We start from the raw sequence: 14,473 nt of genomic DNA, 5'->3' as shown, positions 1-14,473 counted from the left end.
TACCATCCATTTCCTGGTCGCCTGCTAGGCAACAGTCAATATGTTAGTAACACCTGCTTGGGTCGAATGCTTAGGTGCAAATAACTTTGTCTATGACCTAGAATAAAATCACCACAGCCTTGTTTGATTCATGATATTGCTACCTGAAGGATTTCTAATGCATTTTTTTAAAAAAATAATTAGGAGAGTCACAAATACTCACTTGTGTATGGATTGGGAACTAATATGTCAATACAGTGAGCTGAAAAAAAGGTAAAATAAACCACGAATAAAATAAAAATCAATTAGTGGATTTGTGATTTTTTTTAAATGAGCACTGGGTTTTACAACTCTGCTTCCCAGGCTTTCACCTAGTTTTAGATTTGTCAAGGAGGAAGTTATGGTGTAGAGTCTCATGCGTTCACAGATAATGTATTGTGAAAACCAGGACAACCTTAGAAATAATGGAATCCAGGAACTTCATTTTACCAACTGAGAAATAGAAACCCAGACAAATTCGAATGTTTTCTCCTGTTGTCAAAAAACAGTAATGACAGGGCCAGGGAGATGGATTGGCAGGTAAAAGTGCTTGTTGCGCAAGCTTGACCATCTGAATTTGATCCCTGAAACCAGCAGAAGTCACATAAAGAGCATATGTAATCCTAGCACCCCTGTGCAAAATAGGGGGCAGACACAAGAACACAACAAAGCAGCAGAAACAAAGGAGACCCTGCCTCTGGGGTCAATCTCTAGAATCCCAAAAATTAACTCTATTTAAATGGTCTTATAAGCTTGCGTAGACAACCTAACCTATTTTTCTTACACATAAACAGTAACGAAAAGTAAAACAGCTAAGAAAATGTTGCTGTACGTGAAGCATTATTGTCTGCATATTGATCATTACGTTTTATCCTTACAATCCTAGCAAGTGGGTACTAATGGTACCCTCCATTTTACAAACAAGAGAATTACAGGACAGCAAAGCTAAGGAAGAGATAATAAGTAGCAAAATAGGAATTCAAATCCCTGCAGTCTAGTTTCTAATCTATAGTCTTAAACCACCAATCAGTTTTCAGTGTGAGTTCCACGCTCCAAGTTTTATTCATTCCTTTATTACTAAGCATCTATCGTTTGACAATATTTGAGCCCTTTTTGTGCCACTGCTGCATGTCCACATTTACCACTCATTTTCAATACCTTAATTGTATGTGTGTATGTGTGTGTGTGCGCGCACATAATGCACACGAGATCACAAGTATCCACAGGGTCAGAAAAGGGCTTTGGATCCCCTAAAGCTGGCCTTTACAGCATTTTTGAGCTGCAGGATGCAGGTGTTAGGAAGTTGACTGGTTCTCCAGAAGAACACTGCACAGTCTTTTTTTAAAAAATTGTATTTACTTTGCATCCCAGCACTCTTAACTGCTGAGCCATCTCTCCAGCTCCCATTTTAGAATTTTGATAGCCTGTATACAGATCTTTTCTATAATTATACATTCAGTTCAATTTCTCTGTATCTTTTTACACTATGTTTCTGGGAAGACAGTGGAAATTTGAAGAGGATGCACCAAATATGACATTCATATGTTCATGGAGATCACTAATTGATGCAAGACAGTAAATACTGCTTATGGTAGGTACATCCTGGACCACAGAACAAGGGCTCCTACCCTAGATGCTAATGAAGTCTTGTAGGAATATGTAATAGGTATGAGATTGGATTTTAGCATATGAGCTTTGTAGTCTTGTTCTCTAGTATATCTAGTAAAGACTCTGAAACTAGGGCTGGAGAGATGGCTCAGAGGTTAAGAGCACTGACTGCTCTTCCAAAGGTCCTGAGTTCAATTCTCAGAAACCACATGATGGCTCACCGCCATCTGTAATGGGATCTGATGCCCTCTTCTGGTGTGTCTGAAGACAGTGACAGTGTACTCATATAAATACAATAAGTAAGTAATTTTTTTAAAAAAACTCTAAAACCAAAATGGAAAAAAAAACACATAACCACTTCAAACCTATTTAAATAATATTAAAGATGTATACCAATAAATAATTGCCCAGCATGGTGGTGAATGTCTTTATTCCCAGCACCAGAGAGGCAGAAGCAAGGGGATCTCTGTGTCTTTAAGGCTAGCACCCTGGTCTATAGAGCAAGTTTCAGGACAGCAGAGAAACTCTGTCTCGAAACAAAAAACAACAACGAAAATATATTCGGCAAAAATCGTAGAAAATGGGAGAAAGCTGTGGCATTTGATCTAGACCTCCTAGCTGAGTTTGGAGCCATAAATTGCACTGTGGCAAGCAATTGAAAGCAAACACAGTGCAACCCTAAGTCTGGAACTTTCTTCTTGGGAAGGGGAGGATATCAGCATTGCTCAGCCTGGCTCCTCTGACCCTTGACTAAAGTTGAATGCTGAGTGAGTGCAGGCAAAAGGGAGGGACTCCTTTGTATATCCCACCTCCAATCCAGTCAGAGATGGACATGGAACCACAGAGAATGCTGGGGTCTCGCTTATTCTTTTTTTTTCCTTGAAGATGTGGATCCCCAGAATCAGCAATGTAGAGCAAAGCTCCCCAACAGTGTTGCATCTAGAACAATCCCACTGAGTGATTTTTGTCTAAGTACAGAAATGCAGGAATGGCTTCATTGTGAAGAGATGGAATGCTGTGGGTCAAAGGGACGATGTTATCTGGGTTATCTTTGTCCCTTAAATGGTCACATATTTTCAGCTTGTGTGTCTGTCTTAACATCCTCCTGGCCATTAAGTAAAACTCCTGGAATGTTATCAGTAAGCTGAGTAGACATTTAGTCTCCACTAAGCCTCAAAGGTGAGACACTTGGGAATGCTGGTACATAACATCTAAAGTCAGTATGCTTGTTGCGTGGATTCATTTCCAACTTTTTACTTGCTTTTTAGCTATGAAAGTAATGCAGCCTCTTTCACTTTGGAACATGTCATTTAAATTAGTCTGAATCCATGTTTCTTGGTCACTGGCACTCACATTTGGCTAAGAATAAATCGTTTTCTTACATCCTTTGCAGAAAGTTACTATTTTACTTTGACAGAGGTAAGGTGAGGGGACTTTACACAGCTATGTGTCTTACCATGAAGAGGACAAACAGAGTAGAAAGGTCACTTAGAGACAAGGCTGTCATGCTTCCTGTCTCCAGATCCACAGCCCTTGATCAGATAGTTCACCCTTGGAAATATGGAAACCATAAAGAATAGATCTCTGTAGTGAGTCTAGTTCATTTTCAACTGGAGAAATCAGGCCAAGATTGCTCCCAAGCTGTGAAAGGAGCAAATGGGAAATAATTAAATGGATTTGGTAAAGGTAGTTTATTGCTGTCTGGCTAGACTTTTGAGGAAAACTAAAGAAGAAGAGGCTTCCTATGCTCAAAATAAATATCAATACTGACCTTGACACAAATATGGTGTGGCACAAGCTTGTACTCTCAGTACTCAGAATGCTGAAACAAAAATTAATTTTATTTTTTTATTTTCTCAAAAGTCTGGGTTACAAATGAAGTCTCTGACTGAAAAAACAAAAACAAAAACAAAAACCTCCAACCTTGAGAACTAGTCTTTTATGAAAGGCCACACTTTACTACTTTTCAGAGCAATTGGTAACCAAGGAAATTACTGGGAATGAAAGAAGAGGTTATTAGTGGATTCTAAGGTGAACACGCTTAGTGAGAAAGCCTTATTAAAAGCATGAGGTGGCCCAGTTTGTAAAGTGCCTTCCCCTTAAACAGAAAACCTGAACTGAATCCCCAGAGCCCCAGAGCCCCCAGAGTGGTCTGTCACTTCAGTGCCGTGAGACTTGCAACCTATTCCAGCTTTCCCATAGGTTTTAGGGATCAAACAGCTGAAAATGTCTTCCAAAGTAGCTGTACCCTGCTGCATTCCTGCTAGCATTGAAAGAGAGGCCCTGTTGCTGAAAATCGTTGTTGGTCTGTGTATCCTAAATGTGAACAAAGCATAAAACAGAATAATAGTCTTTGACAACAAAGAGAAATGAGGTACTGGCAAAGGCTGGACTATAGATATGGATAGATATGAACAAATCTTTAGAGCATTATGATAAATAAGCTGCAGGAGACTGTTTTGCACATTTGAAAAATTGAACAGATAGAAAGACAGTAGGCTGAGTTTTGCTTTGGACTAGGAGGAAGGGCTTTGGCATACCATCCTGCTTCTTTTTACTTGATACTAATGTACCCAAATCAATTATTGTGGTGGCAGCACAGTACTGTGAATATACTAAAAATTGTTGTACTGTGCTCTTTAAGCGAACTGATGGATATGCAAATTATATGCCATTACATTCTATCTTAGTCACAGTTTCTATGGCTGTGATAAAACACTGTGACCTAAAGAGACTTGGGAGAAAGGTTTACTTCAGCTTGTACTTGTACAATACAGTCTATCTCTAAGGGTAATCAAGGCAGGTACTCAAACAGGATGCAGACACTGATGCAGACACCATCTGCTGCACTGATGAGACAGCCACCTGCTAACGTGCTCCTCCTCAGCCTGCTTTCTCCGAGTATCCAAGACCACCTGCCTAGGGGGAGTCCCACCCCCAGTGATCTGGATTCTCCCACATCAATCATCCAGCAAGAAAACACACTACAGGCTTACCCACAGGCTATTCTGGATGAGGGTGTATTCTCTCAATTAAGGTTAGCTCTCCCCAAGTGCCCTTAGCTTGTGTCAAGTTGACATAAACTATCCAGCACATTTTCCAACGGTATTATATAGAAAGATGTTATGTAAAAAGAAGGAAGCTATATTCTGAGATAGATAGGAGTGATCCAGGCTAAGTATATAAGGGGTTCATTGGGAGTTTTTGCTTAGGGAACCTCATCTAATTTATCTGCACAGTAACTGAAACTGAATTTTTTCAAATGAGAATGATTTTTTCACACAGCAGTTAAGTGTCAGGGTGTGACAGCTGTGTCTTGAATTCACTTTCTTGATAGGGTTTAGGGATATTTATCAGGCAGATGAAAGGCTTGAAGGAATGGCATTGGAATGACAGTAATCAGTAGTCTGGGCAGTCAGTCAGTCTTCATGGCTAGTCAAGAGATACCTGGTCACAAAATGATGGTATAAGTGTGACATGATAGTGGACCTTTTAACTTCCTGGCAGCCAAATGTATCCAGTGGACATAGCCATAGGCCCAAGTGAGGAGTTGGTGACCAAAAGTGAGCATCACTCCGTGAAAAGTAACCTAGGCAACCGCTACCATTGTAACCCACACCCCACAGATGTAGTGAACAGTAAAGCTAGAATGAGATTCATATATAACTCAGCCGTTTGGCCTCCAGAATTTTGTGATTTCTAAAAGCAGGCAACTGGCAGGGGAAAAAAGGAAACCAGTAGTCATAGAAGTAAAACATAAAACAAAAAAATGTCATTTAATGTAAGGATATAAGGTCAGGTTTGTTTTCTTGTTCGTTTGTTTTGTTTTATTTTGTTTTGGGTTGGGGAGGTACTGGTAATTATCGAAGTTAAGTTGTGTGTTTGCTTTCATGGTGTAAAACCTTGCAGAAGAGAGATAAAGCTACAAGTCTTAATTCTGGAGATACAGGGGCAATAGAATTTGCTACTAGTACATTAAAATGTTTATTGTTGTTGTTGTTGTTGTTGTTGTTGTTGTTGTTGTTTCCTAAACCACCACAGGGCAAGTAAAACACCACACTGCCACTTGAAAAGAATTGATGCTTCCTTTAGCAACCTGAGGGACATCATCCTGGTGTTGGCGGGCGTGTACATCTACTACTCTCTACCTTCTGTTCTGTTCCCTTCTTCCAGTTAGTGCAAAGGTTTATTTAGCAAAGTGGCAGGAACAAAGCTCAACAAAGCAAATACTCCTCAAAGAGATTAGAGTGGACTGCCCCAAGGCAGGAGCAGCCTAGTGGGTTCTCCCTAGTGATTTTAAAGAAGTTTTATAAATATTTATGAAGTGTATATTAGAGCATCCAGGCCTTTTAGACCCTAAGCGAAGATTACTCTAGGGAAGCCCTGTCCCCATAGCTACAGCCAGCAGCAGTAGCAAGCCCAGCCCCCTACTGTGGGCTAGGTGTCCAAGGCAACTTGAATTATAGTCACACATTAATCAGCCCTGTTCCTCCTCTTGGTCAGCTCCGCAATCTCATTCCCAGCCCCAAGTCCTTTTATTTCTCATCCTTAACGATCCTGCCCTCACCCTTTTAATCATAGCATTCATTTCAACTCCCACATTTCTTTTTACACAGTAAACTTAAAACATTCACTAGCCTGGATATTCTTTTTTAATATAGAAAATTAGGCACACTGCCCGTAGAAAGTCTTCTTGTAAATTGTATCGTTGCCTGGCATGGGGTGGTCTCTTTGTCCTTAGGAAGTAAACATGAGCTGGATTTTAATGCTTCTTTTATTTTAAGCTGGAATGGCACATTGCCATCTTTTGTGTGCTCAAAGATTCTAGCAGGGGCGGGGGGCACATTATTAGAGCTAAAATTGAATGGACGTCAATAGAAAGTGCTTACACTGGGCTGGAGAGATGGCTTAGCAATTAAGAGCACACGTGGCTCTTTTACAGAAGGTTTGGTTCTCAGTACCCACATAGTAGCTCACAATGGTTTGTAACTCTCAGTACCCCTCTTTTGACCTCTCCAGCCACCAAGCACAACAGGGTGCATATATATACATGTAGGAAAAAAAACCACTCAAACACATAAAATAAGTAAGTCGTTTCTTTTTTTTTAATTTTTTTAATCTTTATTAACTTGAGTATTTCTTATTTACATTTCGGGTGTTATTCCCTTTCCCGGTTTACGGGCCAACATCCCCCTAACCCCTCCCCCTTCCCTTCTTTATGGGTGTTCCCCTCCCCATCCTCCCCCCATTGCCGCCCTCCCCCCAACAATCACATTCACTGGGGGTCCAGCCTTGTCAGGACCAAGGGCTTCCCCTTCCACTGGTGCTCTTACTAGGCTATTCATTGCTACCTATGAGGTCAGAGTCCAGGGTCGGTCCATGTATAGTCTTTAGGTAGTGGCTTAGTCCCTGGAAGCTCTGGTTACTTGGAAGTAAGTCGTTTCTGAATTAAAAAAATAAAGTACTTACAGTAAGATTTTGTGGTTTGGTGACATCCCTAGGAAAAGTAGCACATCTCAGTAGTAAGGAAAGTGCTTCATAGCTCTTATCCCTCAGAGTGGAAAGGAGGCCACTATGAGACTGAAGGTCAAAGTGAAAGGAAGTAGCATCAGATCCTACCTCAGCCAGTGTGAATGAGAGCTCTCAGAAGGACTACACCTACTCCTTACACTAAACCTTCTGCAAAGCTGGTACTGATTAGAAGAAACTCCACCATTTCAGGGAGGTTAGGGTGTTGCAGGTCTAGAGCCTAATTACAATCTATCTTCAGCTTACTGTTAGCCCACTTAATTCCTGCTATACCTCGGTGTCTGTTCTGATATGCTTGCCACTATCCAGTGAAGCTTTTAGAGGAAGACCACTGTCTTCAATTAACCAAAAGGCTAAGACTAATGTGAGATGCCATCTGAAACCCTTGGCAGAGATTTTCCTACTGATGTCACGGAAGTCTGGGTCCCATTTGGGGGTTCTTGGTCTCATTAATAAAACAGTTTAAGAATGGACTTTCCCCCTTGGGGGAATTAGAGAAAGGATTGAAAGAGCTGAAGGGGCTTGCAACCCCATATGAACAACAATGCCAACCAACCAGAGCTTCCAGGGACTAAACCACTACCCAAAGTCTATACACAGACTGACCCAAGGCTCCAAATGCATATGTAGCAGAGAATAGCCTTGTTGGGTCACCAGTGGAAGGGGAAGCCCTTGGTCCTGCCAAGGTTGGACTCCCAGTGCAGGGGAATATGGAGGGCGGGGGCAGTAAGGCGGATGTATGGGGGGAATACTTGTATGGGGTAGGGGTAGGGGAGGGATGGGGGCTTATGGACAGGAAACCTGGAAGGGGAATAACATTTGAAGTGTAAGTAAATAAATATATCTAATAAAAATTTTTTAAAAATTTCTTAAAAAAAAAGAAAAGAAGGGACTCAATGGAAACTTCAAGGACAATTTGATTAGAGTTTAAAAAGAAAAATCCCAGCTGTAAATCTCAGTAGCTGCCTGGAGGAAGAAGATTAGAGACAGGGGGATGGGAAGGGATGAGGAAGCCATGCTATTTGGATTAAGCTGGTGTGGAGGTCAGACACATGGCAGGAGTCAGACACATGATAGAGATGGGAGCTTTAGAGAAAGAGTGGACCTCAGAGTGTAGGGAAAAGGAGGTTTAGAAAAGAGATAGAAGAAAAAGAAAAGCTAAACTTTGTGAGCAATTCAGAAAAGTGGACAGACTTAGGAGATTGCATGGCTGCCACCCTATAAGCCACTATGATAGGGGACTGGCCTACATTTTGACAATGTGTGGCAGATTGGTACTGTTGGTATTGTCTAAGCTCCACCCCCACAGCTACCTGGGAACAGCCAAGTAAGCTCTGCCCCCAGTTGCCTAGCAACAGCCAGCTGTGCCTGACTATATAAGTGGTGGCTTGGTGTTTTCTGTCTGGGCATGGGCCGAGATTTAAAACCTAACAGGATAGAACCAGGAACCCTAACAAGTACTACATACAAGTCTACCTCACTCGTTTAAATAGCTACTTTACCACACTATACTACCAACAGTAAAGATGTGAACAAAAGGTTTCATGAACACTTTTCCAATTAAATGTAGACAAATGGCAGGGTATGGTGGCATATGTCTTTAATCCCAGCACTCTGGAGGCAGAGGTAGACAGATCTCTCTGTGAGTTTGAGGTCAGCCTGATCTACATCTTAGCGTTCCAGGCCAGTCAGGGATGTGTAGTGAGACCCCATATAAAAAAATTTTGTTTACACGTTCATGTACCCACCCCCACCATACATCTCACACACACACACACACACACACGCACACGCACACACGCACACGCACACGCGCGCACACACACACACACACACACACATATGCACACACACACGACGTGGTTGGTGGAGTTATAAATACTCCAGTTACAGAAGAGTGCTTCTGGCCTCGTGGGCAATGCATGCATGTGGGCACATACACAGGCAAAACACCCATACTCTTACAGTATGTGATATGAAGCTGTTTTTAGTCACATTCTTCTGTTGTTTTCCCACTGCAATATTTACACAAGTTTAGTCCTGTCTTTACTATGCTGGTGAATCCCGTGGCCTTAACACTTCTACTTCTGTCATTTTAAATCGACATGTTAATGTACTGGCTGTGTAACGTATAACATATTGATAAATTGCTATGTGCTTTTGAGATCATGGAGATATTTGGCTCTGAAAGTGGTTTGGCTTTCATTTCAGTCTCAAGCATATTTGTCTCCAAGTGCTCTCCAAAGCCTCTTGTCTGGGGTTGGGCTGACCTCTCTGAGTCTGTAACAGGAAGGAGAGTAGAGCAAAACAGCTCCAAGTAAAAACACAGTGTCCTTGAGAACAGCTAGAAGGTAAACAGTTTCCAACAGATCTTTCTATTGCTTAACCCAAGATACAAAAAGTGCCTGCAATAGGAAAAAAAGAATTCAGAAGTTCAGCCGTGGGAGCTCAGCCATGGAGAGAAAGCTCATTCAAAACCTTCAGCCGACCACCTCATCCTTTTTCAGTTGTTTTTTTGTGGGTGTAAGCTCCTGATTTGATGACGTCACTGCTACCTGTTCTTATTTGTTCCTAAAAGCATCACGTAAAAGGGGGTGGGACATACTGCTCTGCCAGGGACTCTTGATATGGTGCTGTCCGTATTGAGAACGCCAGTTAATTGCCTCAAAACAGCTCCTCAATCAGTTTCTGTCAGATATTTTGAGTGTCAGATTTGATAATTTTCTATTTATCATCTGTATGTCTGATATTACTATTTATTTTTTACTTCTGCTTGCTCTATAATTAAAAAGTTCAAAACCAAAATATATCTGTTGTAGGTCATTCTCCAGACCACATAGCAAACTATGTCTTACAGTAATTTCTTTTGAGGTGGAGTCTTGGGTCGTTCAGTCTGACGTTAAAATTATAATATTGCCCAGATTGATCTAGACCTCATGATCTTCCTGTCTTTGCCTCCTGGGTGCTGGGATTACAGGCACCAAACACTACTTTTAGTATAATTTTAAAGTTCCTCAAAGACTTTCTCGTAAGGCGTGACATCACCATGATCTATTGTACAGAGCAAAATGTTATTAGGAGAGGCAATCTGCCAAAAGCCCTGAGTGTCCTTGTATGTTCTTACTGCATATGCCAAGAAGCTGAGCCCAGAGCACTCTTTACCCAGATAATTTTTCAGCTGTGCTTACAGTAAGCAACCTTGAAGTATGAGGTAACATCTTTCCTAAGAAACGGAACAGGGTTGTGATTTCTTTGAAAATAGTAAAGAACTTAAGCATCTTTCACAGGCCCTTTGTCAGCGCAGGGGTTTGGGAATCAGAGACAGTAGAAATCAACATGGAATTCTAGTTAAGGTGTGTCTATAATAAGGTCCTTAGTTTCTGACCCAGTGCTTTTAGTGTCTTCTGCCTGCATTCACTGACAAATAGCAGTTTAACTTGTTAACTATTAACTAGGATAAAAGCCTTAGATTGTGTACAGTTCCTAACAGATGCTCGAAGATAATATTCCTCATGTAATTATGCTATGAAATTGTTTTTTCCTACCAGGGTAATTTTTGGCATGTATCATCAAGGCCACTAACATTGTATTCTACTGATTGTTTTCCTTCAAACGGACTCACTTTTATCATTTGAATAGTTTGTCTCAAAAGGAAAGTTTATAACATGACCCTTAACTTAAATTATCTTCTTGCTTTAACCTAAAAGGATTTAATGCATGTTAGAATAAAGGCATGGGCATTACAATTTAAATTGTGTACATACTATCTATAATCACCCTCCATTTCCATCAAATCCTTCTCCCTTAACACAAGCTGACTACATCTAAAACTGTCATGTCTAGGGACCTAGATTCGTGCAACTCATGTTTCTGTTTAGTGACTATTCTGAACTAGTGCTTTGTTTCTTTGGAAAAATGCCCTTCAACCTTCCCTAATAAAAGAAGTCTAGTGTTTTAATATGCAGTGATGGAAATTCACCCTCTTTCAGATAAGTTTGCCCATAGCTGCCCAGCCATCAGCCTTGTAAGTTTCCTCCTGCAGTTTGGAGCAGAAAAATCAAAGGAATATCCACCCTGACGAAGAGTGTATTAGGGGTGAGACATTCAACATCCTGCTCCTGTGATCACTTTGCAGGCTTCAGAGAACTGAATTTACCTCTTTCTGTAAAATTGACATCACATACCCATAGATCTTACCTTACTCCAAACAAAATTCCAGCCTCGTCATCATCTGCCCAGTTGTCATAACCTCGGACAAAGGAAGACCTCCCAAAAAGAGCATCGCAGAGGAAAAAAATCTATACATGTGGCACATTTCCATAGGATGTTGCTTCCAGGCAGGGCTGAGAACAGTCTCAAATCTGACTTCAGCATCCCTATAAAATGTATACAACTATTGGGGTACCTGTTGAACCTTAGGGGAGAACCTGTCATCAGCCTGCAGGGGAGAAATTATTCACTGTGTGGAAGCCGGAGTCAGTAATACCAACACGCATTTGCACACCCAGAAAAGAAATTCTGTGAAAACCTAAGTTGTTATTCAGACTCGTGTTCTTACACAAGCCCATTCTTATTAGAACCTAATAAGAAGAAATAAGTTAAGATTCCAGGGAACTGTGATTTGCAGAAGTGTGGGGAAAGACCTGGAACACCATGCCACTTTCAAAAGCAGCTAGAGGGGAGTCTAGACAGGCATAAAGAACGCTACAGCCTCACCTAACAGTTACTTGAGCTTGTTGTCAAGCCCAGTATTACTTTTTCTATGCTTCTGAATAGCAGAAGCAAATCTCTTGCATTTGGCTCCTCCTGCATGAACAAGTGGGGGTAAAACCAGCTCTGTGCCTTAGTTTATTATTGCACATAAGAATAGATGTAAATTCTAACCTTTTAACTCAGTGGTTCTAACACTGTCAATGAATAACAAGTGCCTCGGTAGTTTTAAAGAAAAATTGATAAGTGCTGTTGGATGCTTCTTTTTAGTTATAAAACCTTTATTATTTTTAGCAAGAATAATGCGTGTTCATTTTAGGAATATGGCAAATACAAATAAGCAGAAGAAAAATCATTCATCTTTCACAAGTTTATATGTGCATATATGTAACATACAAAGGGACTCCTGTCTCTCAAAATATGATATTCCCATATTATTTTGTAATCTTTTCTCATTTTGTTTCCCATCAGAAGCTCATGTTTGTATTTTTTTTTTTACAAATCAGTAAAGCTCTTCGGTTAAAAGCCAGAGACTTATAGATTGGTTCAAATACAATCAACAGTAAGATACAGACAACAAGAGAGATCGCTAAAGCCACTAACAGCAACAGATTCAACGCAGGAAGATGGGCAAAGGTCTTAGCAGGAAAATGCTAATCAAAAGAAAGCTAGATTGCAATGGTAACAGCAGATAAAAAGGAAACCAAGCCAAGCTACATTAAATAGGGGTAAGGATGGCTTCGATTGGCCTTCCAACGCATCACTATTAGTTTGTTTCTCACTCTCCTGATCTCATCTAGCTCATCCACGTCTCTAAACATATCTTCACTGCTCAGATGCCTGTTGTGTATATCCTCCTTAAAATCCTGAAGAGACTGAATCAGCCTCTCCCGAAAAGTTTCTTCTGATTTTTCCTCCTCGTCTGGTTCCTCCCCCTCCTCTGGCTTCTCCTCAGGCTTTGGCTCTTCCTCAGGCTTTGGCTCATTCTCCTTTTCTAGGTTTCCTTCCATTTTTTGGCAGGGTTTCATCTTGTGTATGCTTCTCTTCCTTCTTTGCGGCTCCCTGCCGAATATGGGAATGCAATTATTTCTAGGAAGCAAGGAGGACACTGTAGATGGGAGACTTGGTGAATATGCAGGTGCTCTGCACAAAGGTCTCCTCACCGTTTGCTCACGCCCTCCCCACCCCCACCCCCACCCCCGCCCCACTCTCTCCCCCTCCCTCTCTCTCTCTCCCCTTCCCTCTTTCCCCCTCATCTCCTTCCCCACCCTCATTTGGTCTAACTGCCCTCACCAGATACCTTCCACCTGAGAAACCCCGTCCGCAATCAAGGTTTCCCTGTCCCCGCCCCTCTTACCTCCATTTTCCACCCCCTCCCCTCTCTAGTCCCTCCCTCAAGCATTTTCCAAGGCCTCCCTTCCCGCCTCCCGCCCCAGCCCTCCACAAATCTTTCTCCCTCACAGGCCTAACACGAAAGGCCCTCCGAAAAGGGGGGGTAGGTTTCTGAAGGGGGAGGGGGAGGGGACTGGGGCCTTCAGCCTCTGCAGGCCTTCACCAAGCCATATCCTAGGGAGTCTTTTATAAAGTTCCCTTCACTTACCAGGTACGGATCTGGTCGATCTCTTTTTCCTACTTATTTTAGGCTGGAGCGGTACAAAAAACAAACCTGCAGGCAAACGGAGAAGGGAGGAGATGTTGGGGGTGGGGCAAGCAAGCTCTCGGTGCTCAGCATAGCAGCACCACAGAACCACCTCACCGAGCTTCCCTTATTTAAGGTCTTGCATATGGAAGTTTCCCACCCTTTGTTTCCCATAGGACTCCTTTTTCCCACCCCACAAGTTAGCTTGTCTTTCTCACCAGACAGAGGGTAAGAAAGGGATATTATTTCTCAACTATCTGTAGATCCGAGACGACGTTTGGAAAGCAAAGGGGGTGTCCAAAATCTCAGAGTCTGATTATTTTTGAGTCATCACAGGCCCCCTTGTTTTCTCTTGGGACCCCCCTAGTCCTTTCACAAGTGTCCTTCCCTGAAGAATTGAAGGTAAGGGGTGGAGGGACAGACTTAACTAGGACTCAAGTCACTACTCTTAGACCACCCTACACTACAAAAATCCGAAGCAGTACCGCTTAAAACACTAACCTGCTGAATTCAAGCAAGCTGTCTCCTCTTGCCGCTGGCCTCTCACACCACCGCCTGCAAGGCTGAAGGGAGCTGGTACCCAGATGGAAACAAGGACCAGACTAGCAGGATTTCTGCACACGTCGACTCCTGGTCACATGAGATCTACGTCACCAGTGAGCTCCGGTCCCCAATCTCCACTCCCACAAAAAGCGCGGCAGATGTGGCCCCGCCCTTCACTCCCTCATCTCCCACCCCCTTCCCAAACACACATTTGGCCTTGTCAGTCTTTACTGGAGGAAAAAAAACCATGAATGTGCGGGGTGATTTTTTTTGTTGTTCTTTTTGCGACTCTCTGATTAATCAAGAGGAGCTTCTTATTTTCTGGAGCTACGGAATTTTTGTGCTTCTTTTAATAATAGGCCCTTCCTGTCTCCCCCTCCCAATTGCCAGTATCACTAATCCCCAACCTAGCTTTCCTTAGCCCCT

General features: G+C 42.1%; 1 protein-coding gene across 3 annotated transcripts; it reads right to left on the bottom strand.

Moving 5' to 3' along the window:
- Nucleotides 1-12,117: 12,117 nt before the first annotated feature.
- Tceal9 (transcription elongation factor A like 9) lies at nucleotides 12,118-14,189 on the bottom strand. 3 transcript variants are annotated; one of them, NM_001127502.2, is made up of 3 exons: nucleotides 14,006-14,189; nucleotides 13,466-13,531; nucleotides 12,118-12,927 (listed from the first exon to the last, which is right to left on the bottom strand). In NM_001127502.2, the coding sequence occupies exon 3, from the start codon at nucleotides 12,891-12,893 to the stop codon at nucleotides 12,579-12,581; it is 315 nt and encodes a 104-aa protein (NP_001120974.1). In that variant the 5' UTR covers nucleotides 12,894-12,927; nucleotides 13,466-13,531; nucleotides 14,006-14,189; the 3' UTR covers nucleotides 12,118-12,578. The 3 variants fall into 3 exon arrangements, with proteins under 3 accessions (NP_001120974.1, XP_006257343.1, XP_008771660.1); XM_006257281.4 differs by having other exon boundaries at nucleotides 12,126-12,973; nucleotides 14,006-14,161; XM_008773438.3 differs by having other exon boundaries at nucleotides 12,126-12,954; nucleotides 14,006-14,161.
- Nucleotides 14,190-14,473: the final 284 nt, after the last annotated feature.

The sequence above is a fragment of the Rattus norvegicus genome, chromosome X, assembly GCF_036323735.1.
Source record: "Rattus norvegicus strain BN/NHsdMcwi chromosome X, GRCr8, whole genome shotgun sequence".
NCBI classification, from domain to species: Eukaryota; Metazoa; Chordata; class Mammalia; order Rodentia; family Muridae; genus Rattus; species Rattus norvegicus.
Note: the sequence above shows the minus strand (reverse complement) of the source record. Positions and strands in the feature narration are given on the sequence as shown.

Bases quoted from the DNA above. Each gene is read 5' to 3' on its own strand.
- Tceal9 (NM_001127502.2), bottom strand. From the start codon at position 12,893: ATGAAACCCTGCCAAAAAATGGAAGGAAACCTAGAAAAGGAGAATGAG.